At 52.2% G+C, this 26,857-nt stretch overlaps 5 protein-coding genes across 5 annotated transcripts; 2 read left to right on the top strand and 3 right to left on the bottom strand.

Moving 5' to 3' along the window:
* Positions 1-248: 248 nt before the first annotated feature.
* COCSUDRAFT_33070 (hypothetical protein) lies at positions 249-1,030 on the bottom strand. The gene has a single exon (XM_005647916.1). The coding sequence runs from the start codon at positions 701-703 to the stop codon at positions 488-490; it is 216 nt and encodes a 71-aa protein (XP_005647973.1). The 5' UTR covers positions 704-1,030; the 3' UTR covers positions 249-487.
* Positions 1,031-1,243: 213 nt separating this feature from the next.
* COCSUDRAFT_53335 (hypothetical protein) lies at positions 1,244-9,610 on the bottom strand (the record flags this gene model as incomplete). Its single annotated transcript, XM_005647915.1, has 17 exons — positions 9,476-9,610; positions 8,818-9,350; positions 8,137-8,344; positions 8,076-8,079; positions 7,670-7,800; positions 7,179-7,395; positions 5,892-6,044; positions 5,368-5,460; positions 4,788-5,034; positions 4,365-4,451; positions 3,806-4,060; positions 3,274-3,416; positions 2,769-2,883; positions 2,249-2,425; positions 1,811-1,917; positions 1,594-1,639; positions 1,244-1,401 (listed from the first exon to the last, which is right to left on the bottom strand). The coding sequence occupies exons 2-17, from the start codon at positions 9,263-9,265 to the stop codon at positions 1,244-1,246; spliced, it is 2,589 nt and encodes an 862-aa protein (XP_005647972.1). The 5' UTR covers positions 9,266-9,350; positions 9,476-9,610.
* A 149-nt stretch (positions 9,611-9,759) lies between these two features.
* Positions 9,760-13,982, top strand: COCSUDRAFT_65911 (hypothetical protein). Its single transcript, XM_005647914.1, has 11 exons — positions 9,760-9,919; positions 10,368-10,449; positions 10,681-10,845; positions 11,000-11,169; positions 11,385-11,471; positions 11,692-11,832; positions 12,050-12,145; positions 12,365-12,505; positions 12,757-12,882; positions 13,040-13,153; positions 13,466-13,982. Exons 1-11 carry the CDS (start codon positions 9,800-9,802, stop codon positions 13,622-13,624), a joined length of 1,401 nt encoding a protein of 466 aa, XP_005647971.1. The 5' UTR covers positions 9,760-9,799; the 3' UTR covers positions 13,625-13,982.
* A 2,026-nt stretch (positions 13,983-16,008) lies between these two features.
* On the bottom strand, positions 16,009-24,857 carry COCSUDRAFT_65909 (amino acid permease family protein). Its single transcript, XM_005647913.1, has 14 exons — positions 24,703-24,857; positions 23,902-24,122; positions 23,549-23,609; positions 23,057-23,200; positions 22,554-22,774; positions 22,110-22,237; positions 21,883-21,933; positions 21,319-21,448; positions 20,472-20,514; positions 19,977-20,158; positions 19,478-19,623; positions 18,734-18,843; positions 17,984-18,211; positions 16,009-17,629 (listed from the first exon to the last, which is right to left on the bottom strand). Exons 2-14 carry the CDS (start codon positions 24,101-24,103, stop codon positions 17,539-17,541), a joined length of 1,737 nt encoding a protein of 578 aa, XP_005647970.1. The 5' UTR covers positions 24,104-24,122; positions 24,703-24,857; the 3' UTR covers positions 16,009-17,538.
* A 730-nt stretch (positions 24,858-25,587) lies between these two features.
* Positions 25,588-26,851, top strand: COCSUDRAFT_15099 (small arf-related GTPase ARFRP1; the record flags this gene model as incomplete). The annotated part of the gene is made up of 3 exons (XM_005647912.1): positions 25,588-25,701; positions 26,030-26,232; positions 26,578-26,851. The coding sequence occupies 3 exons, from the start codon at positions 25,588-25,590 to the stop codon at positions 26,849-26,851; spliced, it is 591 nt and encodes a 196-aa protein (XP_005647969.1).
* Between the last annotated feature and the right edge of the window lie 6 nt (positions 26,852-26,857).

The raw sequence follows: 26,857 nt of genomic DNA, 5'->3' as shown, positions 1-26,857 counted from the left end.
ATTCCATCTAAGAGTGGCTGGATTCCTAAATGTGTGTACAGCTTGTATTAATGTGCTTGAACTTCAAACATTGGTCTGAGAAGCTATTGAGCTAAACCGATGTAATTGCTGCCAAGTACTTCTTCTACACGGCCGGTTGGCAAGCTTTCAATGCCGTGCTGCAAGCTTGTACATGGGTTCGGGCTTGCCCCCCGTAAAGTCTAAAGACACTGGCTTTTCTTTCAAATTAGAATTTTATTATTATTATTGATATTGTTACACGTTTTCCAGTCCTTAAAATCTAGGTACGTCAAGCAACACCTGAATTAATGCTCTCCACTGGAACAAATGTATCAACAATGATTCTGAGAGCCTGCTGCAAGTCTTGCTCACTCTCAGCTACAAGGGCGATGTCATCAGCATACATGAATATCCAGCTCAAACTTGTTGCATCAGGCTTGTGGCACTCTCTGAGATTGCCATCAATTTTGTATGACCACAGCACACCTTAGTGGCTTATCAATGGCTGAAAGACTCTCACTATAGTATCGATGTAAACGTTGAACAACAATGGGGCATTCACATCTCCTTGCTTGAAGCCTGTGGCTACACTAAACCAATTCTCTGCTCTGCCTGAGTCTGACTGCATATCATAAGTTGTGCCCAAATGCAAGTTTTCAATCAGATCAACAAATTTTTCTGGTGCCCCTCTGCTTCTCAGCATCCTCCAGGCCAGTTGCCTATTTGCAGAATCATATGCTTTACTGAGATCTATAAAATACGTGGAGACTGGTTTTTGTTTCCTTAGATCCCGCTCGTACAACAATTTCAAGCAGAACAACGCATCATTGCACCCTCTTCCCGGCCTGAACCCACATTGCTCTTCAGAAAGGAGCTCCTCTGCCCACCTGCCAGTCTGGATCGCAGAATAAGCGCATAAACCTTGCCAGCAATACTTAGCAGGCTGATGCCTCTGTAATTGTCTGAATCAGCAGGATTGCCTTTTTCAAATTTGGAACAATCAAGGCCTTCTTCCAATCAGCGGGTGCTGAGCCAGACTCCCACACTTGAACAACAATGTGATGGAGCCATTTTGCAATAGCCTCTCCTCCACAATTTCTGGCAGTATGCGGCAACTAGAATATAACTCATTATAAATATACCGCACTATAGCCACTTCTCACTCAAACAGTATCAAATTGACCATAAATCATTGTTGCAGCTACAAATTACAAGGAGAACACGTAATTCCACACAGCACCTTTCAAGGCAGCAGCAATGCCCACAGCTCGGCAGTGAACCCCAGCACAGCCAAACACTGCGGCGCCAGCCGCACCCACGGCCGTGCGCCGATTTTGCGCGTCAGCAGCAGCGACAGCGCAGCGCCGCTGAGTAAGCAGGTGCCCTGCAGGAAGGCTGTCACTGCCCCGTCCTCCACAAACACCGGCAGCTCCTTTCCCCACTCTTCAAGACCCACAGTGGCAGCCGTCACCTGCGCACAGGATCCTCAGAAACTATCATCATTCTTACATGCATTCTCTGCCCCCCTTAATGCACTTTCCAAAGTCCATGCAAGACCCGACTGATATTGGGCACAGTGCTCAGTTTCTATACCACCCCCCGCCAGCCGGGGCCACACGGGACCCTCAGGAATTATCCACTACAAAATATCTTGCAGGCTGGCATAAATTAGATTCCTACATGCTGCTCCTCATGATCACATGTGCCCATGCGTCTAGGTGAATGATGCCTCTAGGCAGGGTGTTACTAGGCATGCCCATTCAATTTGTGCTTCCGCTGTGAAAAACACTGCCTAGCAAAAGAGCATTACCGGCAATAGCCGCCCGGCCTCGCTGAAGAAAGGCAGCAGGTAGTGGGCGAGTGTCCCGGCCCACACCAGTGGCATGTACCCATACGCCAGCTCCAGGAAGGGCTTGCCTCTGGCACGCCTCTGCTGCCCTGCACCAACTGCTGCCTGCTTAGAACACGTTGTGAGAAGCACTGTTTTTACATCATCTCCTGCACTGCTTTGACGTGGCAGGTGCTCGGGCCAAAGCATCCTCTGCCACTGCATGCACTCATGGTAGGCATGAATGTCCCCATGTGGCTTATTAAAGCAGACAATGCAACGCTGCAGCCAGGGTCTCCTGTCACTTCTTGCTACCCTGCAAGAGGCCATCCTCAGAGCAAAGAAGCAGTCGAGTTCGATATTCAGCTTTGAGGCCATACTTTCAAATGCATTCTATAATGGATCTGAGATGGTGCTGACCTGGCAGCATTGCTGACACGGCATCTGCCAGCTCAGCAAGGCCATGTGCTCCCAGCGCGATGCAACCGGGCGCCAGCAGCACAAGGGTGGATACTATGATGTGGGGGGTCTGAGCCTGCACCAAATCAGGATCCAGGCCCAGCTGTTGCAGCAGCTGCGGCAAGTGGTGCACGTACACTGCGGCACAGACCAAAACGGAAATCCCTTCAGTGGCATTTGGAGAAGATGAAACAAAGGCACTACGCATCTGGGTAGCAACAGTGCAGCAGTAGTGGCGATAGCAGAAAGCAGTAGCGCATTCTTCCCACAAATTCAAAGCATGCCCGCGAACCTAGGTTCAAGGCTGTCAGCATCCCAGAGAGGCTTAGTAGGGTTGATGTGGCCGCACCCTATTAAGTCAGGACCACAGCTATTTTGCCATCCTCCCAGTAGTAAATTTCCAGCTTCTGGTTCCCCCCCCCACCCCCCCCCACACACTACTTTCTGGGCAAGTTGAGCATGAAATTCTGAGGTGGATTACCTGCGCCCAGGAGGGTGAATAGAAGCGCAAGTTCGGCTGCGATCGGCTTGTGGGTGGACCACAGGTCTACCCCAGGTACACGCAGCCGAAACTCCAGGTTGTCATGAGGGCACGCCTGCACAGACAGAACCACTTAGTTAACTGCTGCTTGCAGGTCAGATACTAAATTTGCGCCTCAGCTCTGCTGCCTCTATTACATCCGACCAGTGAACTTGGGCTTGAAATCGTGCACGGCAGGAAGCATGAATCTAGAAAGGAAGAGCATATGCCACTGGGCCAAGCAGAGCAACCTCAAAACATTCTCTGCACAACCTGTTCAATTGAATCAGACCAAGAAAGATTCTGCGACCGGTCTGTGCATGAGTGCATGCCTCTCAGAACAGTCGACTGAAAGGCCGTGTTTCAACACGCATGCATCCCTTAAAAACATCCCATTTAGGAGGGATGTCAGGGCAGGGCACAACATTGTCACAAAGATGATTTGGAGATATCCAGGAACATGCACCTTGTCGCACTCCATACAGAGGACGCAGTTGCGGTTGTCTGTGAGCTGGGCCGGGTGCGAGTACAGCGGGCAGCCGCCCGTCTCCTGCCCTAAGGGCGGCTCCTCCGGGCCGCCCTTGTAGCAGTGGTACGTGGAACAGTTGCCTGCAAATGTAACACAGGCTAGCTATGAGCTCCCTGGCCATAAAGCCTTGAAAGGGTTCCTTTTATGAAGTAGGAACCACCAGGGCTTTGTTTTGTGGGTGACGGCTGCTGCATGTGGTACATTACTCACTGAATGGCAAAGCGAGTCTGGCCACGGAAATTGCGAAGAACTCCCATTGACCTGTAATGCTGCTATAGCTGTGACTCACAGAAGATTGACTTGGAAAATCCGTCATGGTATTACCCAAAAGAAACAGTTGCCCAAGCAACATCTACAAGACTCATTTACTGCAATGTTCAGGCAGCACCTCATAAAGACAAGACAAAAGCTTGGTACTCCTGGTTGCTTTTCTTGGGATCCTAGAGAGTAAGTCAAGCAGAGGACGCACCAGAGCAGACGCCCGGCTGCGCGCGCAGCTCGGTCATTGACAGCTTGGCGAACATGCCGTTCATTCCGCCGATGGGGCACAGGTGGCGGCACCAAAGCCGCCGCTCGAAGAACCAGGAACACACCATCGCGCCGGCTGTGATTATTATGAGGAGCCAGCCGGAGAGGTACGCCGTCTGAGGCAGGTCCCACACCTCCTCCCACACCAGAATTGCTGCGAACAGCGCCCACAGAAACCACGGTCCCCACCTATCCACTGCACAAGGTATTCGGGGTTGGCAATTGTGAGACTTGATGCCGGGTAATGAGCAACAAAGTGCAGACAATATTTGTAGGTTTGACATTGTGAGACATGATGCTGATAGGTGGGCTGCAGACTGCAAGGAAAACAAATCTCAGAGCTGTGGTAGGTTGGAGGACGATGTTGCAACCCATTGCTGCATGAAAAGCTTGCTCGAGCAGAAAGAGCAGCACGCAAGAGCAGCATGCTTGACAGATGTAGTGCTGGTGCACAAAAGGCAATAATATTTGGTACTGGGGGAGGGTGCAGAGAGCTGTACTTGACTTGTGGGGCCACTTGCGCAGGACCACTCCCTGTGCCAGCCGCCAGCGCTGCACAATCTCCCCATAGATCATGAAGGGGCACACTACGCACAAAAGCTTCAGTGTCGTAATCGTCCATTATACCTCAAGACCAACCAAAGCTAAGGTCTTTAAAAGTGATAACAGCTTTTCATATTATTCTGCAACGAAGTTCCTGCCAAGACAGGCAATTGTGCGCCTGCAAATCAAGCTGCAGAGCAAGGCTGCCACCTCACTTACCCCTTATGGACCCCCAAACCCAATTAACACCCGAACAAGCTTGCCACGGCACTGAAGCAACATACTGGCCACCGCCAACTCAGCGTAACTCAGGTATCATGCAGTAGAGTAATGTGCCCATTGGCATTGTGATAACCTGGGGAAAGGGAGATGGGCGTCACCTGCGCACCAGATGCGGCCCAGGAAGGGGTAGACAATGAAGATGAGCGGCCACCAGTAGCACCAGAACAGGTTGAGGCCAAAGTTGTGCGCGCGGTCCTGCGGCCCAAAGAGCAGCAGTGCCACAAAAGCAGGGTAGACAAAAGCCGTGAACTTGAAGTTGATCTCCTCCGGCCACAGCTTGCTCCTGAACAGGCGCTGCAGCAGCGGCAGCGGCCTCAGCAGGTTCCACCTGAACCTGTCCTGTGCCTGCGCCAGTGACAGTGCAAGTATCAGTGCCTTGAGTATGTTGAAATCACTTGTTTTAGCCCGTTTTTTTAGCCAGTGACATGTTTAGTATTGAGTAATTTTCCTGCATTCAGGTGCCACAGAATGTGGACCCACACATGAATCTAAGATTACAATGCAGCGGTTGTGTCTGTGCACCTGCGTCTGTCTTGTGCTGCTTGCCTCGGTTCCATAGAATTTGAGCCCGTATACAAGATAGGGGCCAATCATGATCAGCATGCACAGGGGATCTTTGCACCAGGTGGTGAGGAAAGGAAATAGTGCAATAAGTTTGACTGGATTACATGCACGCACCTGTGTGGCAAACCAGAAGACGTCCTCGGGGACCTGCAACGCCTTGTCCCCTGTCAGCTGGCTGGCAGCCCTGTCCAAGATTGACTCCAGCTCCTGCTTAGTCACATTCATTGGTTCAGATAATATCAAAAATCAGTAATAAAGATATCCTAGTTCAATTAAAGCACAAGAAGGAACCTTCAGCTCTGTATCGTCCAGGATAGAAGCCTCTAACCCATGAAGACGTTTGTATTGAGCAAAAAAGAATCGAGTGCTGCCACAGTGCACCAGAACCATCCAAGAGGGCAAGGCATATTACGGTTCAGGAAATCAAGATGCATCAATATCCAGGCTGAAATAAAGTGGCTTCCAAGAGATCGCATTGGTTATTAGACACCAGAAACTTCACCAGAAGAGCGGGCATGCAAGGGAGATAAGCAAGGGAGAATAAGTGCGGCCCTGCCTTAATGTTGAATTGTTAAGAAGACCCAACAGGTTGAGTCTTCATAGGGAGTGATGAGAATGGGAGACAAGCGGAGCCCTGCCTTGATGTTATTGGGGAATGTGTAGGACTCCAGGTGGCGGATGGCTTCCTGGGTGAGGTTGGCCTGCGGCAGCCCCTTCCTGCGCGCGGCCTGCCGCACAAAATAGCGCGCCAGATCGGCTATGTCCCCCGGCCGCACGCGCAGCGGTGGCACCTGCGATATGCTCCACATTCATTCATCAAAATACTTATGACATGCGATTGTGTCAGCCCCAGCTTCCGGTGTATTACTTTGGTGCAATCCTGCATTGGAATGCCCACTCTCCCAAGAGTCCTCAAGATTTGATCCTGCCTTGGGATGCTCGGGTGTAAAGGGCATGGTTACCTCAGGGGAGGCAGAGCCTGCAAGGCTGCAGTGGAGATATATTACTGTATATAGTGTCTGCCCAGCACTGCCCAGATGACCTTATTGCACGCACTGGATAGCCAAGGCAACTCACCACTTTATGGAAGCACGGCAGAGTCTGTCAAGTGTCAGTTCTGCGGCGGCATTCTGGAACGGTCACAATGGGGACTAGTCAAAAGCATGAAATGTGTACCTTGATGAGCGTTGCCAGGGACTCAAGCTGCGGCACGCGCTGCTCGCTGGACATCATGATCCTGGCATGGCTGCTCTGCCACGCCTCCTCACCGCTGTCTCCTGCAATCCCTGCCAGGAATATACTAATGATATGATTCCTGATCCGTTCAAAGACTTTCTTTCACATGGCCATGCTGGCATTTCATCTCAGGGAGTCCCATTAACAAAACAGTGGCATAAATTATTCATGCATTGAGTCATCCAAAGGATACGAGGGGAGCTTTCTGTGGCGCGTTCACAAATCCATGCCGCCATCAATTTCCACAAAGTTCCATCGCACACCACCTGTTGTTTATCTGGGCATTGAGACATCAAGGAGGACACTATGAGTGCAATAGTTTATGTACCCTCATCTGCAGGGGTGGATGAAGAGGATGAAACCCTGGCAGAGCTGCGCAGGGGCCGGTAGGTGCCGTCGCGCACGAGCCGCTGCAGCGCTGGCAGCGTGGAGGGTGCCGCCTGAATAGGACAGCCAGACACACTCTGACTGCCAGCAGATCAGCATGCATTATGCATCACCGCGCAACTAAGCACATGCTCTGGCGTACCCAACCCATCACAAGGCCGTACCCGCTTGCTTGATAGCAGTATCCCCGCTGCATGAGCATTGCATAAGACACCGAGATGTATTGTCCCCCGGTCAGCGGACTCCTGATGCTGGATATGTACCACAGGGCTGTTTCTAGTGCAGAGAGTTGAGAGCCGCACCCGGTGCACGTTGTTGAGCAGGAGGGTGCCTGCGCCGAGCCATTCCAGCAGGCCGGGGCGGCTGCCGGCGCCGAACAGATCTGCGGCCAGGCCGTCCCCGGCGCGCTCGCAGTCCACGCGCGCCATCGGCTCCCGCCGGTCGCGCGAGCCAAAATGCACCAGCGCCGCCGCCTCGTCCTTCTCCAGGCCCGGCTCCCCGAAAATAAACACCGCACCCCTGCAGCAGCCGCACGCATGGCTTTGTAAAGACCGGCAGTACTGGCCACAGTTGACATCAAATTGATGTCTGTTTGCGAGGGAAAATTCAAATGGCTTTGGCGGCTTCTGAACAGCCAGGATGTTCCACCTCGGATATTCCTTCTGCCAGGCATGCAGCGGTGCCACAAGACAGCCAGCCATGCTCAGGCCATGCATCAGCCATGCTGTCATGCTGCAGGCAGATGCGGCCGCAGTTTCCAACAGAAACAGGGAGGATGGCTGGTGATAGTCACCTGGCGGGGTCGCGAGCGGCATCTAGGATGTCCTTTCTGAGGCGGGCGGCGTATTTTGAGTTTCCGACGATGCCGCGCTTAGGGCTGGCCACCAGGAACGGCCGCAGGCTCTGCCACTTTGTCGCATCATCCTGCATTACGCGCAGCAGTTCTCATGCAAGGGCAACACAAAGCCGAATGCCGATTTTTGGATATCCCCGACAAATGCAGAAGAACTGCGTGCTTGAGGAAGTGTGCGAGGAGCTCTCAGACATGCGGCAATCACATGATCAGGGAGACCAAAATAGGGAGGCTCGCTGTCAACGGCTTCGTGTCACCGGCATCTTGACATGCGCCTCATCATCACCATTTGAAACATGAGGCTCTTTATACAGCCCGATGTGATGGCAACAGAGATACGTTGTACTCCACTGCAACCTACAGCTCTCTCACTGTGTGCACATGGTATTCAGAAAATATCAAGTGACCGCGCCTGCAGCGCCTGAGTCAGCGCGCCGGTGGCGCCAAACGCGGCCTGGAAGAGCAGGAGGCTGAGGTCCGGGTGCTGCCGGGCGATCGCGCGGAAGGCCTTCTCGGGGATGCGCCAGATTGTGGCCTGCCCTCCTGCCGGCCCCACATCCTCCCCAATCCTCTGCCCCAGCAGCAGCTCGCGCAGGCCCACCACCTGCCCAGGCCCTGCAAGCAAAAATTTGAATTTGAATTCGAATTTCATAGAAAATACCAGCTGGCGGGGGGCGGTATAGACACTGAGCACCGTGCCCACGCTTCATTGAGGTCTTGTCTGGACCTGGCAAGTCCATCAAGAGGTAGGACTGTGGCAGCCTTTAACTGCAGCTTGTCTGCAGGATGTACCTTGCCTTTTGGCAGGAAAGCGTGTAATATAAATAACAAAAACATCAATCCAGGACGCTTGTGCTGCGTAAGTGCAACAGGCAGAGCAGCGAAGGGTTCCTGGCTCGCGCCTGATCAAAGAGGGCAAAGATTGGAAGTATGTAAAGGCCATCGGGGCAGGCATAGCCCAAGCCACACTTCACTGCAGGACGTGCTTTTGGCAGAGGAGTGTCTGTCTGGCCAGGTGTGCCTGGGAGCATTTGGTACAGACTGAGAGTGTGCCCAGCAAGTATGCTCAGGCTCAAGAGGCGGCGCACCTGTGTCTGATGACTGCTGTACACTGCCTTGCAGGCGCCCATCCCTGAGCAGGATGAGGTCTGTGATGCGCTGGTCTGTGCGCAGGAGCTTCTCCCCTTCAAGCACCAGCTCAACCTGGATAGCATCTGCCAGCGCCATGCATGCGGAGGCCGGCAGGCGGCAAAAGGGCTCCTGCTGCTGCAGCCATGCCGAATTCTGCTGCATGACTTTGCTCACTCTTGCTCTTGCTGAGCTGGATCCCCCATCTCTGACGGTAGTGAGGGTCTCGGATGCAGAGGCGCGCAGCTTTGTCATGGCTTTGAGACCCCTTAGAGTCTCCGTATGCCGTGGTTTTGGCAGGTTGGGCCATCTGTGACTGACCAAGGGGCCAACGTTGACTGATGGAACGTGCTGATGAAGGGTACACCCTTTCATTGAGGGAAATACAAACACTGCACCCGTTTGCATTGTTGAATCTTTCAGAACGATGTGCGTGGCTGTGTCCCATTCGGATCTACAGACGCGATCTTGGAGATCACGTATTCTTCAATGCCTGTGCACACCATGCCGAGTCAGATGGCACCTTATCTTTCAAAAGTCAAATGCTATCATTGCTCATGTCGACTAAGCAATTATAACTGTAAAAAATATATTCTTTTGCAGGTGTCGTACATATACCTCACCCATCTGTTCTGCTACAGTATGAGCCCCATGCACCAGAGAGCAAACGCAGAAATTAACGACACACAAATTCCAATTTCGAGTGGGTAGCAAAGCCTGCTTATCTGCACACGATGTACATATATTTACGCGCACGATGGCAGATTTCCCCATCAACATCTTGAGAATTTCTTGGAGACATCCTTTAGCTTCGCCTCGGGTGCCACGAATGCAAGCCCGGATACGCACGGGTACAAAGGACAGCCTCCTTCCGTTCCAACCTTGCCATCTTATTGACGAGACCGATATTCATCACAATCTTTTGAAAATCAATTTGCAAACATGGCTTCCACCACAATGTCTTCCGCTCGTATCGCCGGCGCTCGTCCCGCTGCACTCAACAAGCCTTTCTCGGCATCCCGCCCAGCGCGTGCTGTCCGTGTCGTTGCTGCTGCTCAGCAGGTGAGACTCTTTATTGAGTAAATTTGTCTATGAAGCCTTTCTAGAGTGTGTCTGGCATGGTTGATGTTCTGGGTGATACTTTCCCTATCGGTGATTGATGGATATTCCGGGTGATCATGCACAGCTTTTAATTCAGGACTCGGCCATTTGGTCACTCCCATGACCGTCCGCACTGTAGCAAACTTTACAGGGGTTGATAGGCATATGTTTTGGGGGACACCTCGCTTTTATCATAATTTTGTGTTTGGACTCACGTGTACCGAAGCTCACCAGCAAGTGTGCTACACCGGCTTGGATGGCCCATTTTTAATGTTCAGGAACTGAACAATATGCAATCTTTGTTGCATTGGTGCCGTATTGCATAAGAATCGCTCGCGTCTAGTGAAGTGCACGGCGCAGGGCTGTCGCTCTTATTTTCACCCCGAAAGTCTGGCTAATTCCTGCGCAGGAGAATCAGGGACCAAAGGATGTCGTGTTGAAGACATTCGGGGCCCTCGCCGCAGTGCAGCTGGCCCTGCTCCCGGTCGCAGGTGCGCTTTTAGCTGGCTGGTATCTAGTGAGTCCCACGGCATGAACGGCATCCTGGGTTGGGAGCCTTGTCCGGCATGCATGCTCGATCTTTTTTTATACTGCTTGCCCTTTTAAAAATATTGCAGCTATCAAGATTTCAATTATTGTAGAATCTCTGGAGGTGAATACTGACGGAAGTGATTGACATCTCGGAAGCTGCTCTTGAGATCACCGTGGGCGTGTTCCTGCAGGAAACGCGATTGCTGACATCATTCCGAACAAGGCCGAGCGCGCCGAGATCAACGAGAGGACCTCAAACCTGCCGACCTTTAGCGATGTCGGCGAGTCCCTGAAGAACAAGCTTGGCCAGAACGACCCCAAGGACATCGGCAGGGCGATCGACCGCAACACCCCAGGTATCTATGAACTTGTGTGTTTTGCATCTACCCCCTGTGCATGGTTTTCTTTTCACTTCATGGTTAAAAGTGCAAGCCCTCGATAAAGGCTGTTGTCGCTGTCTAAAAAGTGGCAGTCAAAGGTGCTGACACCGGTGGTCTGTGGTCCTTGCAGATGTGGACTTGACAAAGAACCCCAAGGACATTGGCAATGACATCAAGCGCGGCATTCAGAAGAACACCCCCAACCTGCCAGACCTGAGCGAGTTGCCCAACCTCACCAAGCAGCCCAACTTCTTCAAGGGCGAGGGCGAGGTCAACGCCACCAACGAAGTCAAAAACAAGGTGTGCACCACTCTTTGCTTACTGCGCACAATTTCTGTTATCCCTTTTAATGCTCTGCTGGAGCCTGTGATGCATTGCGCCCCTGGTCCCTACATACAGTGATCTCATTGAGCATGGACTCAAATTTATTGTCTCCAACGGGTGGATGTGCATAGCACCCAGAGAAGGTAAAATTAGACTGGCGTGGTTTGATGTTTGACTTATGTGCCGCACAGGTGAAGGATGCTGGCAGTGACATTGGCAAGGGGCTGCCCAACCTGCCCAACCTCTCAGGCAATCCTGCCGAGAAGGCTGCTAACAAGGTGAGCCCAGACTCTGACAAGTGAGTACTTATATTACTTGGAGTGCCTGTTGCATGCGATTGCAGACTTCTGGAGTCCCAGTTGTTGAATGCCCTGATCGCACGATTCCTTACCCTTGCATGGGAGGGCTCTGAATTGATGAGCCCTAGCAACGCCACACCCACTGCAAGCTGATGCTGTCTCATATATTTTTGAGTGACCATTTTGGCCTTTTGTGCAGCTTGAGGGCGCTGCCAACAAGATTGGCAACAAGGCCAAGAATGTGGCGTCTGACATCTCCGACCTTCCCAACCTGACCAAGCAGCCCAACTTCTTCAAGGGCGAGGGGGAGGTCAACGCCACCAACGAGGTCAAGAACAAGGTATGCACCACTGCTTGCTTACTGCACACAATTTCTGTTAACACTCATACGCTCTGCTGAGCCTGTGATGCATTACGCCCCTGGTCCCTACATACATTGATCTCATGAGCATGGACAAAATTCATTGTATCCAACGGTGGACGTTCATAATACCCAGAGAAGGTTAAATTAGACTGTTGGGTGGCGTGTTTTGATGTTTGACCTCTGTGCTGCACAGGTGAAGGATGCTGGCAGTGACATCGGCAAGGGGCTGCCCAACCTGCCCAACCTGCCCAATCTTTCAGGCAATCCTGCGGAGAAGGCTGCTAACAAGGTGAGCCCAGACTCTTTATATGTCAGTAGTTATATTACCTGGAGTGCCTGTTCCATGCGATTGCAGATTTCTGAAGTCCCAGTTGTTGAATGCCTATCGCACGATCCCTTACCCTTGCATGGGAGGGCTCTAAATTGATGAGCCCTAGCAACGCCACACCCTTTGCAAGCTGATGCTGTCTCATGTATTTTGTAGTGATCATCTTGGCCTCTTGTGCAGCTTGAGGGCGCTGCCAACAAGATTGGCAACAAGGCCAAGAATGTGGCGTCTGACATCTCCGACCTTCCCAACCTGACCAAGCAGCCCAACTTCTTCAAGGGCGAGGGGGAGGTCAACGCCACCAACGAGGTCAAGAACAAGGTATGCACCACCCCTTGCTTACTGCGCTATATCCATGATCTGCTTTTGTTGCTCTGCTAAGTCTGCTATGCATTGCCCCCCCGGTACACAATTTTCTGTGATCCCTAGTTGTTGCTCTGGCGAGTCTCTGATGCATTGCCCCTGTGGTGTACCCATCTACCTTTAGGTAATCTGTGGGCTGGTGGTATGAGTGCGCACTCTGTTTCGGGCAATTGGGTGGCGGGAGTCTGATTTTATATTGTGCTGCACAGGTGAAGGATGCCGGCAGTGACATCAGCAAAGGCCTGCCCAGCCTGCCCAACCTGCCCAACTTTTCTGGCAACCCTGTCGAGAAGGCTGCTGACAAGGTGATCACTCACCTCGTGCCTGCTCAGCATGTAAGCTTTTCTGCGTCTCAAATGCCTCAACTCAGCGAGATTGGATGCATGGAACCTGGTGCTTGTGCATCTTGGTGGCAGTAGTTTTGGTTCGAGCACTGCCAGTTCAGACATTGCAAGGAGCATCCTCCTGAGCAAATGGTGGTCATGTGCATAGGCCTCAGACGTGGCGAAGAAGGCCAAGAATGTGGCGTCAGACGTGTCCGACCTGCCAAACCCCTTCAAGGGAAAGGCTGACCCTCAGGCCCTTGCCAACGACGCCAAGAACAAGGTGCACATTAGAACCTTACTTGGGAAACATCTGTTGAAACCCGCTACTGCCGCTCTGTGCGTGCTGTACACTTTTGAGCTTGAGCAATCTGGCAAATTGAGCAGAACACAAAGTACTCCTTTGAGATAGTAGACCGTGTGTGTTGCACTGTTGCATAACAAAAGAAAATTGTAGGCATCTCTCCTTGTTTGCATACATATACCTGGCAGTGCTATTACCTGGAAGCTGTGCCACTGCCATTGCTGTGATCGCGCCAGCGTGCACGTGCGGACTGTGTTGAGCTGACGAGCTGCCTTGTATGATTGTTCACAGGCCAGCAGCCTGAAGAACGAGGTGGGCAAGAACATCCCAAATGTTGGTGACGCGAAGCGTGCTGTTGACAAGAACACCCCAAACCTGCCCAAGTTGGGCGGCGGGCTGCCCGGAACCAACCAGGGCAAGGGAGGACTCAACATCCCCCGTAACTCTTGAATCAGCGGTTTTGCAGATTGACTATGAATCCTGGTGATCTGGATTCTTTTGAAGGTAGACTGAGCTCAGCATGCTCCTGTGCTCAGAAGTGCCTCTGGATGGCAGGTGCTCTGTGTGTGAAAGTTTGAAGAAGGCTGGTCAGTCAGGTTAGTGAGTGTGAAGAGAGAGAGAATTTTTTAGGATCTATCTTGCAGCTGTCACGGCTCAGCCGTGACGGCTGCAATGTGGATTGTATTTGGGAGCATGCATGGATTATCCTGCGGCTGTGATCCATTTTGTGTACATTTCCGAAATTCGAAAAAAGAAAACAGTGTCTGCGGATCCGATATCAACTTATGGTTGTAAAGAAACATGCGCGAGTTGGAATGGGTGCTGCCCAAACCCACATGCTGTGTTGGCAGCAGCCCTTGAATATTTCCTGCATCCCTGCGTTTCAACATTGTCGTTTTCCAAACACATGAAGAGTCTTACATGCGCAGCTGCTCAGTGGCTTCTCAGCTTCCTGACGAGGCATCAATTGCATGTGACCCATCTGAACGGCGAAGGAAGCCACGGCTTCTTCGAACTGATAAATTTACTGCCTGATTTCTGGAAGATTCATCCTGGTACCAGTGCCGTTTACTTGCATCCGCCTTGCAATCCTGCAAGAACTTTCCATCTCTTCCTCGCTGTTGTCTTCCACAAATTGCCCCAATCAGAACCTCTACCAATGAGTTTTGGATAGAAACTACATTGAAGATCGCAAAGGGTGCAAGGCAATTTCGAGCACCTCAAGCAGGGGCTGATGGCAAAAGGGGAAGTTGACATCTGGGAGACTTACAAGCGTGACGTTGAAAAGATAACTGCGATCGTATCCCCACTTATCAGAGAGTTCGTTAAACGTATCTACGCTGCCATAAGCTGTGTTCTCGAGGTGAGCCTGGGAACCCAGTTGGGTGAAGCATCCTTGGGAGCAGCATGGAGTGTTTCACATAGGCACCTGAGTTCGCAGATCTCAGAATCCACATTCAGCCAATCCGAGGGCACTGCTTAATTTTTGCAGGAATTTGAGCCCTGGTTCAAGTGGGTCATCATGGACGCTGTCCTTGCGCTGGCCATCAGCCTCATAGCAAAGCGGGTCAAATCTCTGCGTCCAGTCTTTAGGGCAATTGGCTGGCTTTGAGGTGTGTCATCCCCTTCTACGATTCATACTGCGAGTGCAGACTTCTCAGAGAAGAGTCAGTAGAGCTCACCTGGCTCCTAGCAGGAAGTGTAAGATGTCAAGCTCTTTGCCCATGACAGGCTGACAGTGGATTGGAGGACATGGAGACAGGCATGCTGAGTCGCGAGGAGTTTGAGAGGGGCGCGCTGAGCTTTGCAGACGCATGGCAGGAGCAGGACATTGCAGTGGGGATTTGGACTTGGCAACCAGCCAGCAATGGCCTGGTGTTGTACTGACCAGTCCCTGCATGTTTTGCTGATACCCACACTTTGCACCATGGAAGCCCCCTTCACCAAGCCTTATAACAGAGTCCCAGCACGAGGAGCACTTGTGCAACTATAATCACCTGTGTTCCTACCTGTGTTTCTGCCTGCAAAATACAGTCACGCTGACAGTGTTTGGGCTAGCGTGCAGGATGCTGGGTATCTTGCTATGGAGGGCGTGCCCAAGCACGCTGCCAACGCCAGGCAGCAGGCACTCGCCTGCCTTGCTGCGGACACCGTCCTGGATGAAGAGGCTCCAGGAGCTGGAGGGGAAGCGAATGACTGCGGACTGCTTGGGACGACAGCAGGAGATGTGCACTTGTATGACTATCACATCTGCTACCATGCCTCATACTCTGTGCCTGTCCTCTTGTTCCGTGGCCGCAACCGCGCAGGTGAGAATCTACATATTGATGCCAAATATCCAAGCTGTATTGACTTCACGTCTGGTGTAGCAGTCATGCGTATGTGCCATGCCATGAGCACCCGGCATTGACAGCCCGCCCTCCTGAGCGGATTCGTATATGCAACCTTGAGAAGGGGCGGCAGAGGCTGAGCATTGTTCACACAATGATATGGTCTGACTGCAGATGGGGCCATGCTGCGCTGGGAGGATATACTGCAGGAGCTGCCGGCAGCTTCCAGGAAGCTGGCAAATGAAGAAAGCAGCCGCTGGACGTTCATTACTCAGCAGGATCACCCCGTGATGAGGCGTCCCTGGCACGCACCCCACCCATGCGAGACCGCTGCGCTGATGCGCCTGCTGCTGACAGCAGCGGACGCTGACGTCAGCCCCGGCCCTGCTAACATCAGCCAGCACACGGCAGGCCATCACCCCATGCATGGCAGCAATGGACTGCCAGATGCTGATGCAGCCCTGCAGCTGCCGATATCCATGGACACCACATGCGCCTCTCTATCAGGCCAACCTTATGGACCCAATGATTTGGTGACCAAGCATGAGGGAGATTGCAGCTCGGAAGGGGCATTGCTGGATGTTAAGGTCCAGCAAGTCTCCAGTGAGGTGGTGCCAGATGATGTCAGCGGGACTGGTGAGCGCGGTCTGCGCTATCTTAGAGCGTGGCTGAGTTTGGTGGCGCCTGCTGTGGGGCTGCCAGTGCCAATTGGCTTCTGGCAATGAGGGAGGCACCATCAGAGGTGGTTGTCACTCCCTTGAGCGGCTTTGTCTGAGACGCGCTGCTTGGCACGATTCTACTGTATGACAGTGTATTCAAATACAGATAGCACAGGTCTAGACTACACTGGAGAGCAGATTGCTGACTGGGTCCGACACAACTATACGAGCTTTGTGTCTGTACGTGACTGTACACACATGTGTACATTATCAATTTGATTTTGAGGATCATGTGTGTTCTGGTGCTAAGCGCTCTGGACAGTAGCATGATGTCGGTTTGCAATTGTTTGTAGCAAAGCATGCGTGTCTGCGGGATATGAGAGGTTGTACCACAGCGTGCAACATGCCGTTAATGTGTATTTAGATGCGAAATAAGATTCAAGCGCTTATGTGCAGTGAAATGACTGAAGGCCTGAAATTATTGCTTGCAGGCCAATGCATGTTCGAAGAACGTTTACTTTGTGCCATGCCAGGCAAGGGGGCATTGACAGGCTCGAAATATATGTACGTACACAGTAATTGCCAAAAGGGAATAAAAGAAGCAGGGCACATTCAGAGCTTCCAGGTGCTCTGCTAAGCGGGCTTCCATCTCAAAGAAAATTGCAATCCCACATATGTCATCCCATGCTTACCAGCACAAAGTCTGAACTCGCAAGCTTGCAACCCAACCTGCAGCCTCAAGCCTTGCCTCTCCTCATGAGCTGATCAGTGCTTCCACTCAGACAAACGAGCATCATCAGCTGTGCAGCATGTTTCCGGAAAACAGCCGCTGCCAACAGGAAACCAAGCAATCTACTTCCAGTGTCTGCAAAACACAGTTCAGGACAGTGAGTGCTTTCAACAGAAGCTGATGCAAATTGAAGTTTGGAGTCCCAAGGTCAAAACCAGCTGCAGCAGAAATGCTGCCTGTCCAGAGGTGAAAAGGCACACATGCATGGCTGAAACATGCATGTGTGCCGTCTCATGGCAATGAACTTGCATTGGTTGAGAGCAAACCCAGAGTCATCCAGTGTGCATTGAAAACCCACCCCTATCCGCCTTTGTGGCATATCCAAAACAAGAAAGAAAAGGCATTGCTCCCAATGCTGTCGGCCAAACACATAACATCTTGTCCCTTAAAAACAAACACACATTGCAATGCAAAGCACATTGTAAGTACATTTCCTGCTGTCACTTCCCGTGGAGTGTACCACATCCTTCATGGGTAAATACTTATTGATGCCAGTCGCAATGTCTGGGCGGAAGCTGGCCAGAGTAAAGACATGGCCAGAGCCATGAAAGCTGTGTGCCCAAAGGCGCATGTAGGCCGATGACATCAGGCGTGGGCGGTGGGCTTAGTCATCTCCACGCTGCCAGCGCTGCCCGGCTTCTCCTGCACAGTCTTGCTGGGCAGCAGCGCAGCCCTCCTGCAAACAACCCCCATAAGAATCAACTTAATGCAATGCTCAGATTCCCAGCACAAAACAACAAGCGCTCCAAGGAGAGAGTGAGCACTTCAACCTTGCCACAAACCCACACCAGTCCTCTCACTTCCCACCCTAATAGGCGCTCGTGAGAGACACGATTAACACATAACGATTAACAGAGCAAGTGAAGTGCACTGGAAAAAGCAACAGGCAAACTCTTGATCCATTCCCTCATTCTTGCCACCCCTTGCCCTCGCAGCATGCACGCCGTTTCCACACTGCACTGACCAGTTCTCAACGCAGAGGCCGGGTGACAGAGCGCTGAGTCAGCGGGTGAGTCAGCAGGGCGCTTACGTGGCGTCGGCGTGGGTAGCCGCGTGCACAGAGTAGAGCGCATAGAACGCGATCATGACGGCCACGAAGATGGCAAACTCGATCCAGGCCTCCGCGGGGATGGTGCCGAGAAGGAAGGTGTTGAGGATGATGGAGACGGAGGGCAGCCAGGGCATCAGAGGGACTGCGAAGCCGCTGGGCGTGTACTGCTGCCGGCACAGAATATTCATAGACAGCGTTGCGATGAACCTGCAGGAAGCAGCACATGACATCAGCACACTCTATCTCCAGAGCAGCGCTGGCAGCCCCATCACAATGTGATCCTTAGTGCTCCTGGGCCGGGAGATGCTTTTAGTGTTGATGCATTCTGTTCCACCCGCGCGGCAGCCCTTCCTCCCTTCCTTGGCGCTCGCTCTGTGTCTTGATGTCTGCAACCTCTCTTAGCTTATTGACACCAAATTAACACAAGGCAGCTGCATCACATGCAACAGCACATAGCCTTAGGTGCCTGCGGAATATGATGCATCACTGCAAGCAAAGGCACCCCTGCAAAATGCATGCTAATGACAGGCAAATGAGTACATCACAGAAGACCGGTCGGAAAAAAACCAGAGCAGCGCCCTCTATGTATACACCACAGTGACCAGCAACACCAGTCCTGAATGGTTGAAGGTGGTGAGCCAAGTGGAGTGGCAAGACGGGCGCGAGTGCCAAAACCCAAAATTTAGTAACAGTAGGTATGTAAGTAACAAGAGGGCACAGGATGAGTACCAGGAGATGAGGAAGACGGCCATGGGCAGCCATTCAACAAGGTCCCCGACATGCTGAGCTCCCAGCTGGTAGGAGACCGTGAAGCCGATCACAGAGATCAGGATCCAGATCTGCGCAGCACACTTCAGCCTCTCAGCGCCTGCCCTGCCATGCTGCTCTCTGGATTTTTTCCCCTTGGCAGAGGCTGATGGCTGAAGTAAATCTCCAATGCAAAGAGGAAATTCTCAAGAGCTGGGGCAATGCTCTTCACTGCAGCGTCATGAACCGGCATGTTCAGGCCCTTGCTACATTGAGTCCATCAGCAGACAAATGCAGCAAAATGCAACTCAACGCGATGACAGCACATACGAAAGAATTTCATACTTCCCATTTTCAAGCATAGGCTGTGCACCTGCAGCTGCCACCTTTCATTCAGAAGATTTTGGATACTTCGGCTGTTCAATCAAAACACACTGACTACTTTGGCTTTCCAATCCCAACATCTAACTTAACTTTGGGTTATTTGGCTTTGCAATATGAAAGCTTGACATCTTTTGGCCCTGCAACTCTGCTGTGAAGGCACAGCAAGGGAGGCCAAGAGACGAGCGGCTTTGTAGGCATTACCGGCAGTTGGCACTTCAACTCAAACTAGACACAATTTTTTTCTACGTTTCTTCAATGTATATTTAGAGTATGTGGTATGTGTTATTTTATCTATTTCATCTATTCATATATAGGGTTTAGGGACAGCAACAGCTGGCGGACCTGGTGGAGTGTGGGCAGTATCCAGTGCCCAGGGACGATGTAGCGGCGGCTGAGAGTGCCGTTCGCAACACTCCAGAACACAAACAGCGTGCAGATGGACACCAGGTTCACCAGGTCCCCAAACGCTGTGAACAGCGCAATGATGGCTGCGCGCAGGGCAAGCACACGATTGGTGAACAGTCCTGTGCTTTCTCCCTTGCCTTCTAGCTCACCATTGATAACATGCCTCAACAGCCCTGCCTAGCGTTATGGCAGCTCAAGGCAGGCGATCTCTGAGGACCTGAATCTGCAGCCTAACTCCCCCATGCTACCATCTAATGGCTGTCTCAAGCGCACAGCTGCACTAAAATTGTGTGGGATCCATAAATGCTATGCCAAGCGGTTAGCCGCAAAATTCGAACTGAATGTATAAGCCGCCATATTCTCCTGAGACATGCACATTGCTGCTGTACAACAATGCACCGAAATTGGCAAAAGCATCACAGTAAAGGTGACTCACCGGTGACTACCCCGAGCACGAGGGTGGACACCAGGGGAGTTCCCAGGGTTGGGTGAACGTAGGCAAAGAAGCTGGGCAGCATGTGGTCGCGGCCGACGGTTGTCAGCAGACGCGCAACTCCCAGAGAGCCCACCAGGACGCCCGTGACAATTCCCAGCAGTGCTCCGAGCGCAACGATGTACCTGCGTGCATGCGTGGCAGCGCCATGTCAGCATGACTCATGATGACATGGCGGGGCGCGGGGCCCAGCTCTGCATGATACGCAACGCAGGCCTAGGATTCCCAGAAAAGGGCACAAAGATCTAGTGCTGCTCCACGCTTGAAGAGACAGACTTTTGATAGGATAGTACTAGACGAGGTGTTTTAAACAAGAACTGTCATCTCTCAAACCAGTCTGTACGACTGACATTTTGTAAGCGAGTGCAAAGGCGCGTCATGAATGAGGATTGCCCTTTCAGGGTTAGCAGAAGCATAGGTGCAGGGGGAATGACTCACTTGGCCCAATCCAATCCCACGTAGGTGAACGCAGCTGAGAATCCTGCAAGTCATCCGGCCAACACACACAGCCTCAGAGCCCCTTCCAAAGCCTGCACTGAGTTTGCATGCGGTGAGCAGCGCTACGTTGCCCAAAGATCATCAAGTACTGGTCAAAGGCATGTGTGATAAGTGCACTGCGCAATCAAACATATTTAAATTTTCTAAAAAAATCCCTGAATAAGAAAAAACGAGTGGTGCCCGCAGCGGCCCGTGGCCAATTGACTCAGTGGAATCTCCTTCTTCTATGTCGCGATCTCAAGCAATCTTCATGACCCGGACTCGGGTTCTGCTTCGTTTCAATGAGATTGGCTGAAAGTTGCTCTGAACCTTGCTGCGACGTCATCACTACATCATCCTCCTCGAACCCGGCTCCAGGGGAATATGACAGAGATATTCCGGCGTGCCAAGTGATCGCAAAGGTAAATCGACCAGAGGGTCGATTGGCCAACAAGTCAATACGTCTCCAGCATGTGCTTAATCCCTTCCTCTGTCAAACTCCCTCTGTTCCTCAGTCTTCCCTAACATATTTTTGCATCTGCCTGAATATGGCAGTTGATATATACCCACTACCCAACGAACACCCAATACCCAGCAAGGATATAGTATTCATGGCACAACACCATATACTAGCCGATATTGTACCCATTATTGGAACACATGACATAGATGAGGGCGCTGAGCGCCCGCTTTCTCACATTCCGCCACTTTCCCAGTCTTACCTGACATCATTTCCACCTACCTCATCACAGCAATCTCAAATACCCAACTCCCCATAGCATCTGCATTGAGCGCAGTGAGCCCGCACCTGCGCTGGCGTCGATGTCTTGCACGGGGACCATGAGGGTGAGGGTGAGGGATGCCAGGATGTAGAAGGTGGTGACCACGACCAGCGAGCCCACAATGCCGATGGGCAGCGCCTTGGACGGCTCTTTGCACTGCGGGCCAGGAGAAACCCAGATCACATCACCCTCGTTGCAAAAGCATTGCCACAGAAGAGACTGGTAACCCATGGCATTGCTTTTCCAACTTAAGCAATGCCACAGATGGGGAGTAATACCCACGTAGAACTACCACTCGCGAAAAGGTGATAACAAACAGGGGAACTCACACAGTGGGCATCAAAGAAATACTAATGAGATAATATGTAGACGTGTTTCGTCTATTTGCAAGGCTCTGCCAGGGGTGCCCAAAGCATGGACAGAAGTGGCTGAGAGCAGGTTAGCAGGAAAGGTGAAGCGCCACGGCTCTTTCTCGCTGTCACCTTCTTCTTGATCAGGGCAATGTCCTCATTGGATGTGTCTTTGCATTAGCCCTGACAGGTTGGGCAGCAGAGGCAAACAACGGCATGGTCTGTGCAATGCAAGCTCACCTCCTCTGCAGTGGTGGCGACAGCATCGAACCCGATATAACTGAAGAACACCTGCAGATGGCACCAACAATCAGAGCCCGTTATCATTCCCAATACAAGGGCAAATTCTGAAGAAAGCCGCATCTTGCAAAGACCCTGGACACACCTTGACCTCATCCAAGAACTGCACATATACCGTGTAGGGCAAAATTCCAATGTTTTGCATGGGGGTGATATCAGGGCCGCACCAGGGCCGCTCCGTCAAAGACGCCTCGGGGTCCATCCAGCAGGAAGGGCTGCATGTTGGAGGCGTTCGCCTTGCACAGGCCCGCAATAATGATGAACGCCACCACCACCAAATGTAGCACCGTCACCACTGCACAACAGAAAAAGTACAGCAACTTCAGCGGTAGGCAGACAGCCAACAGCCGCTGGGCACTGCATGCATGAACCGGTGAATGCCCTACAAATCATGTCTTGTTCAGAAGACTGACAATGAAACTGGCGAAATTGAGAGATGTGATGCTGCTACATGCAGATACATCGTGACATATCTTGCACAATCAATATATCCTGGCAATGAGTCAGCACCCCGACTCCACTGAGTGCACCTCATATACACCTGACAAACCATAGCTTGTCTCTGGAATTACTAATGTACAGTCATGGCAGGGAGCTGACAAGTGGTGTACCAAGATTGAAGGTGGAGGACTCTCGGGTGGAGTAGCACAGCAGCGCAGTGGCTGCCAGTACCAGGCCAAAAGCCCAGAAGTCCAGGTTGAGGCTGTCATTGGGGGTGACCGCGAAAAAGCCGGAATCCTTGCCGATCAGATTGGCAAAGTAGCCCGAGAAACTCCGCGCAACAGCCGCATTTGCCAGCACGTACTCCAGAATCAGGTTGGCCACTGTAATCCTGAGAAAGGATCACATGATGTCGGTTATGTCACCGCTGATGTCAGCATAGGACTCATGACAGTTGCAGAGGTTGGACAAGCATCAGACACCTTCTGAGATCTTACACAAGAGTCACTGCCATGCGAATGAATGCACAGATCTCTGCTATGCTAGGGTGGGCGTCATCACTTCGCCACCGTGCTACTACGTTCCTGGCACAAGGGTTCGGGCATGCAGGCACACAAACTTTCATCATCAGTGATGTCAGTGAAACTAGCAGAGAGGCAAAGAGGGGCCGCACCAGCCGCAGAGCTCGCCGTAGGTCAGAGAAATGAAGGTGAAGGCGCCTCCGGCAATTGGGTAATCCACTGCGTATTCAGCATAACAGAAGGACGACAGCAACGCCGATATACCGGCAATGGCATACGAAATGATGGTTGCAGGCCTGCAGACGCACAGTATATTTTTAAGCCATTACTCAACAGCCTTCACATTGGCACAACAGCCCTGAAAAGCAGCTACCATTGTGCTCCTAACCTGAGCAACACTGGCAGAGCCTCCGGACATCACGAAAATGCTTCTTTGTGCGCGCAATATCGAGCCATCCGTTACAACTTCAGAAGAGGTCTTCCTTCTGGACACTACATATGAGCACCTGCCAGTTCTGGTGATCAAATGTCAACACACTCCACAAGGGTGATTAGCCACAAGGAGCTCAACTTAAAGCTCTCTAAGAAGTTTGACCATTTTGGGACTTCTTGTGCGCAGAGAGTTGATGGTGAGCAGCACTCACCCGGCATTGTTCTTGGCAACCTGCGCTGTGATGACAAATACTCCCGCACCCAGAATGATGCCTGCACCGCAACAGCCTGATCAGTGTCTCCATAAGAGCAAGACTCAATACACTCTTTTTGGGTTGCCTATAAATGTACTGCATGCCATGTGCAGCACTTGCCACCAGAATCAGCAACCTCAGATGCTCACACTCCTAGTGGCATGGCAAGGAAGTGCCCTGGCTCAACTGCTGATGTCGATAGTTGCTCTACGGTATTGTATAAATGCCCCATTGCATTGTTCAGAGTACCCTGGATGCGGAGGCCACCATTGTTAGTTTGAGAGGGGGGGAGGGTGGGTGGCGGCGCGCACCAACGCCGAACATGAGCAAGTCAAGGCCAGTGAGGGTGCGCTTCATCTCAGCGGCACTGCTACTGCGCTTCTCATTCACGACCTCATCGAAGGATGGCCGGTGGAATGAGCGGATTGCCAGGCGCTTGACCAGCGTTGTGGGCCACCAGCCCCTCACCACGGCCTTCAGCTCCTGGCTGTACTCCTTCCAGGAGAAAGACATCGCGGCAGCCTGCTGTCACCTGCGCGCAGCAAGCATCTGGGCAGCATGAGGAAGGCTGCTGGGAGGAGTGACCTTGTTGCCACATGTCAGCGCTGCAGCGATGGGCCCTGATGCTCGCTGGTACGAGTGAAGCGAACATTTGCGGACAGCAAGCTCCGAAACAGACCAGATCGGGAAGGCAAGCAGAAGAGGCTGCAAGGTGATGTAAGGCACCACCTGCAGCTCCTCGCCCTGTGAGAGGACTAAAAAAGTAATGAAAATACAGAGGGATCATGAAGCAGTATGTATTGTTATCAGGGTGCACTCTCTCTATTACGACACACAGCTCGTCGTCGGGGTCCACCGATAGGTCAAACATTACTGTACTCCAAATGAGTGCAAGGGAGTCCAAATCTTCACTATCAGAGAATGTGAAAATATTTTACTAGAAATTACAATGCATGATGATCGTCGGACCTGACACCCTCGCCAATTTGCGATATGCAGGTTGTTCGGGTGGTTTTTGCAAAGTGCGGTAAAATCGATCGACGCAAAAGGGTTTTCCTTCCAATCAACGCAAATGAGCCGAGTACATTGAACAGGTGGTACTGTCGGCGCACCAATGTATAGCGCTGCCGGTGAAGTGTGGTCCTGCAAATCTGTTGCTGTTCGGCTTGTGCGCCAGCTCCTTGATCGGCCTTTCGGTGGCCTCCTAGCACACACGGACAGCAGAGCGAGGAACGCTTGTACGCCGTCACTTCTTGCCTTGCTGTACCAGACTAGAAATCTTCCCGATTGCGTATTAGTGTCACATGGGTGGGCTGACAGGGAGGTCCAAGTTTGGCTCCCATTTCGAAGCCCCACATCTTGCCCACATTTGCATGCGAGGTGATACATCAGCAGTCGCTGTCTTGATTCCTGCAAGTGGTGTCTCGAAGAAATTTGATCGATCTCACATTGTGAAGAGAGCCGAAGTCCAAGAAGAAGGCACCGAAGATCCTGAGCATCGGAAACTAACGAGATTGTCTCCCTGGAACAATTGGATGTTCTTCTGTTGACCTACTGGAAGGCTCTGTGTTACAATTGAAATTTCATCACCGAAGACCGTGGGCGCGAGCTGTTTTAGCCCAAAAAGTGTATAGTGGTGAGCTGCAGATTGCACCAGGAAGAGAACATACGGCAAGCAGGCCTCGACACAAGAAGGATATACCGCCTTATCGGCCTATTTTACAGGAAAAGGCAGTATTTTGGAAAGCTTACGGAGGCTTTGTTTGTGTTTTGTTTTTATTTGGTGAGCTGATCAGCGAGGCCATCCTGATAGAGAATCGTATTGCCATCTCCTCGCCCAGTGCTCCCGATCCTGGATGCAACACTTCGGTTGAGGTGCGTTACAGTTTCTGAATCTGGTTCTCAGGACGATATGCACCTCACGGATCAGCGATAATCATGGCTTAACACAGATGGACCTCTTTGCCTCCAGGTTGCCGTGGCTGTGATTGCCTGGCATGTTCTCGTTGCTTTACGGCCTTTGGGAGTACGTATGGAGGAAAGAAGAGCTGCGTATACTCATTCTTGGGCTGGACAAGGCAGGCAAGACATCCCTGCTGGAAAATGTGAAGGTGGGGTCGTCCTCTGCCTCTTCGCAGCTAAGTGTTTAGCTTGGCCCTTCCCTCCATGTTCACTGGTCGTCTCATTGCAACCTCTGATCTTCTACTTGGTCCTCAGTGCACTCTCTTGCATTCCTCAGTCCTAGCAATCTTCCGGATATAGGCAGGAACCGACACTGACTTGCTCAGAGCATCAACCAGGCCTCGGCCGCATTCAGGGTGCCATGCTTCTCGACTGAGCATGCTCGCAGCGGACAGCAGGGGCAACAAACCTTATAATGATCAATGACCACGCCATAGTGGCATCACTACCTACCATGAAAAATGTTGGTTCCTGCAGGAGCTGTGTACGGGGTCGCCGGGGCTGGAGCCAACCTCCATAGTGCCCACTGTGGGGCTGAATGTGGGGCGGGTGGAAGCACACCATGCACAGCTGCTGTTCTGGGACCTTGGAGGCCAGGCAGGGCTGCGCTCGATTTGGGACAAGTACTTTGCTGACTCCCATGCGCTCATCTTCGTTGTGGACTCCACTCGGCCCGCCAGGTGCGCTGCGCTGGCCTGTGCTGAATCTGCACCTCTCAAGTGTGCCATCCATGAGCTGCTGCATCCGATAAGGTGCACCCTTGGACACATTCGATCACATGGGTGCACATGTGTGCCAGTATAGGCCCCTGGGTTTCTGGTGCATTAATTTACGCAACAGCCGCTCACAAGCCACCGCTTCTGGCAAGAGTCAAAGGGATATGCACTCATGTCATATACCAGTTGCCCTCGCCACCACCCAGTGCACGGACAGGACAGTTGACGCAGGTTTGAGGAGATCTGCTCAAGACTGACATGCACCCCTTTTACATCTCACGCAACATACGTTTTCCCTGCTCGTTGCAGGTTTGAGGAGGCGCGCACAGCCCTGTTTCGGGCGCTGGCAAGCAGGGAGCTGTTCGGAGTTCCGGTGCTGGTACTCGCAAACAAGCAGGACGCGGCCGACGCGCAGCCGCCGGCCGCGGTGCAGCAGATGCTCGGATTGGACGAGCTGAAGGTTCCCCTAAGAGTGCAGGAAGCTTCTGCGCTGACGGGCGAAGGCCTGCGCGACGGGCTGCAGTGGCTGGTGGCCGAGATCCGCCGCAGCGACCGGGCGGGTCTGCTGAGGCAACGCCTCTGACCGGCC

This window comes from Coccomyxa subellipsoidea (assembly GCF_000258705.1).
Source record: "Coccomyxa subellipsoidea C-169, whole genome shotgun sequence".
Taxonomy (NCBI): Eukaryota; Viridiplantae; Chlorophyta; class Trebouxiophyceae; family Coccomyxaceae; genus Coccomyxa; species Coccomyxa subellipsoidea.
The sequence above is the reverse complement of the archived record's forward strand: the minus strand, read 5'-3'. Positions and strand labels throughout refer to the sequence as shown.